The 648-nt window shown below is 32.6% G+C and overlaps 1 protein-coding gene across 3 annotated transcripts in view; it reads right to left on the bottom strand.

Annotated features, from left to right (window-relative positions):
• Positions 1 to 201: 201 nt before the first annotated feature.
• Positions 202 to 648, bottom strand: part of LOC110027773 — a 41,290-nt gene continuing 40,843 nt past the window's right edge. For all 3 annotated transcript variants that reach the window (XM_020729322.1, XM_020729323.1, XM_020729324.1), the window contains exon 12: positions 202 to 564. In XM_020729322.1, coding sequence (XP_020584981.1) covers positions 448 to 564 — 117 coding nt within the window. In that variant the 3' untranslated portion in view covers positions 202 to 447. The remainder of the gene's footprint in view (positions 565 to 648) is intronic.

Below are 648 nucleotides of genomic sequence, written 5' to 3'. Positions count from 1 at the left end.
GGGGCATGGAGAGGCCCAAGGGCATCCAAGAAATAAGTAGCTTTTCTATCATTCACTTTTGATAATGGACACATAGGAATCATACTCATGGCAAAAAGTGGCACCCTATTTTCCTTGGCTAATAATAGGGGTTGATGGGTGAGTTTATGAAAGAATATATAATCATAAAGTTCATATGAAAATTTACAGCATCATAAGATAAAAATAAAAATACAGATTTACAATGCGAATTAAAAATAATAAAACAATTCGGTCAGAATTAGAATCACAGCATGGAAGAAACAAAATCGCTTTGCATAATTCTTCTATAGCATATATGGCTGTAAATGATTTTAAACGTAAAATTTTCACATTAAACATGGTTATATAGGGACTAAACAAATAATGAGAGCAGCCTGAAATTCCACGATGATTCCACCAAATAGTACTAGAATATTTTGGAGCTACTCAGAGGCACCTGTTTTTCCGGATCTCTGTTGATGAAATATCCATACGAAATCTCTCCTGTGGTATGGATATAAACATGTCCTTCAGTTCATCTGGCACATCTAAATCTTCAAGAGCCTAGAAAATGGTGTAAATGTAAGTATTTAATTTTAAAAATAAGGAGAGGTAAGAATCATGTGCATGATATAAAAAAAAAAAAAA

Source organism: Phalaenopsis equestris, unplaced genomic scaffold (genome assembly GCF_001263595.1).
Source record: "Phalaenopsis equestris unplaced genomic scaffold, ASM126359v1 Scaffold000443, whole genome shotgun sequence".
NCBI classification, from domain to species: domain Eukaryota; kingdom Viridiplantae; phylum Streptophyta; class Magnoliopsida; order Asparagales; family Orchidaceae; genus Phalaenopsis; species Phalaenopsis equestris.
The sequence above is the reverse complement of the archived record's forward strand: the minus strand, read 5'-3'. Positions and strand labels throughout refer to the sequence as shown.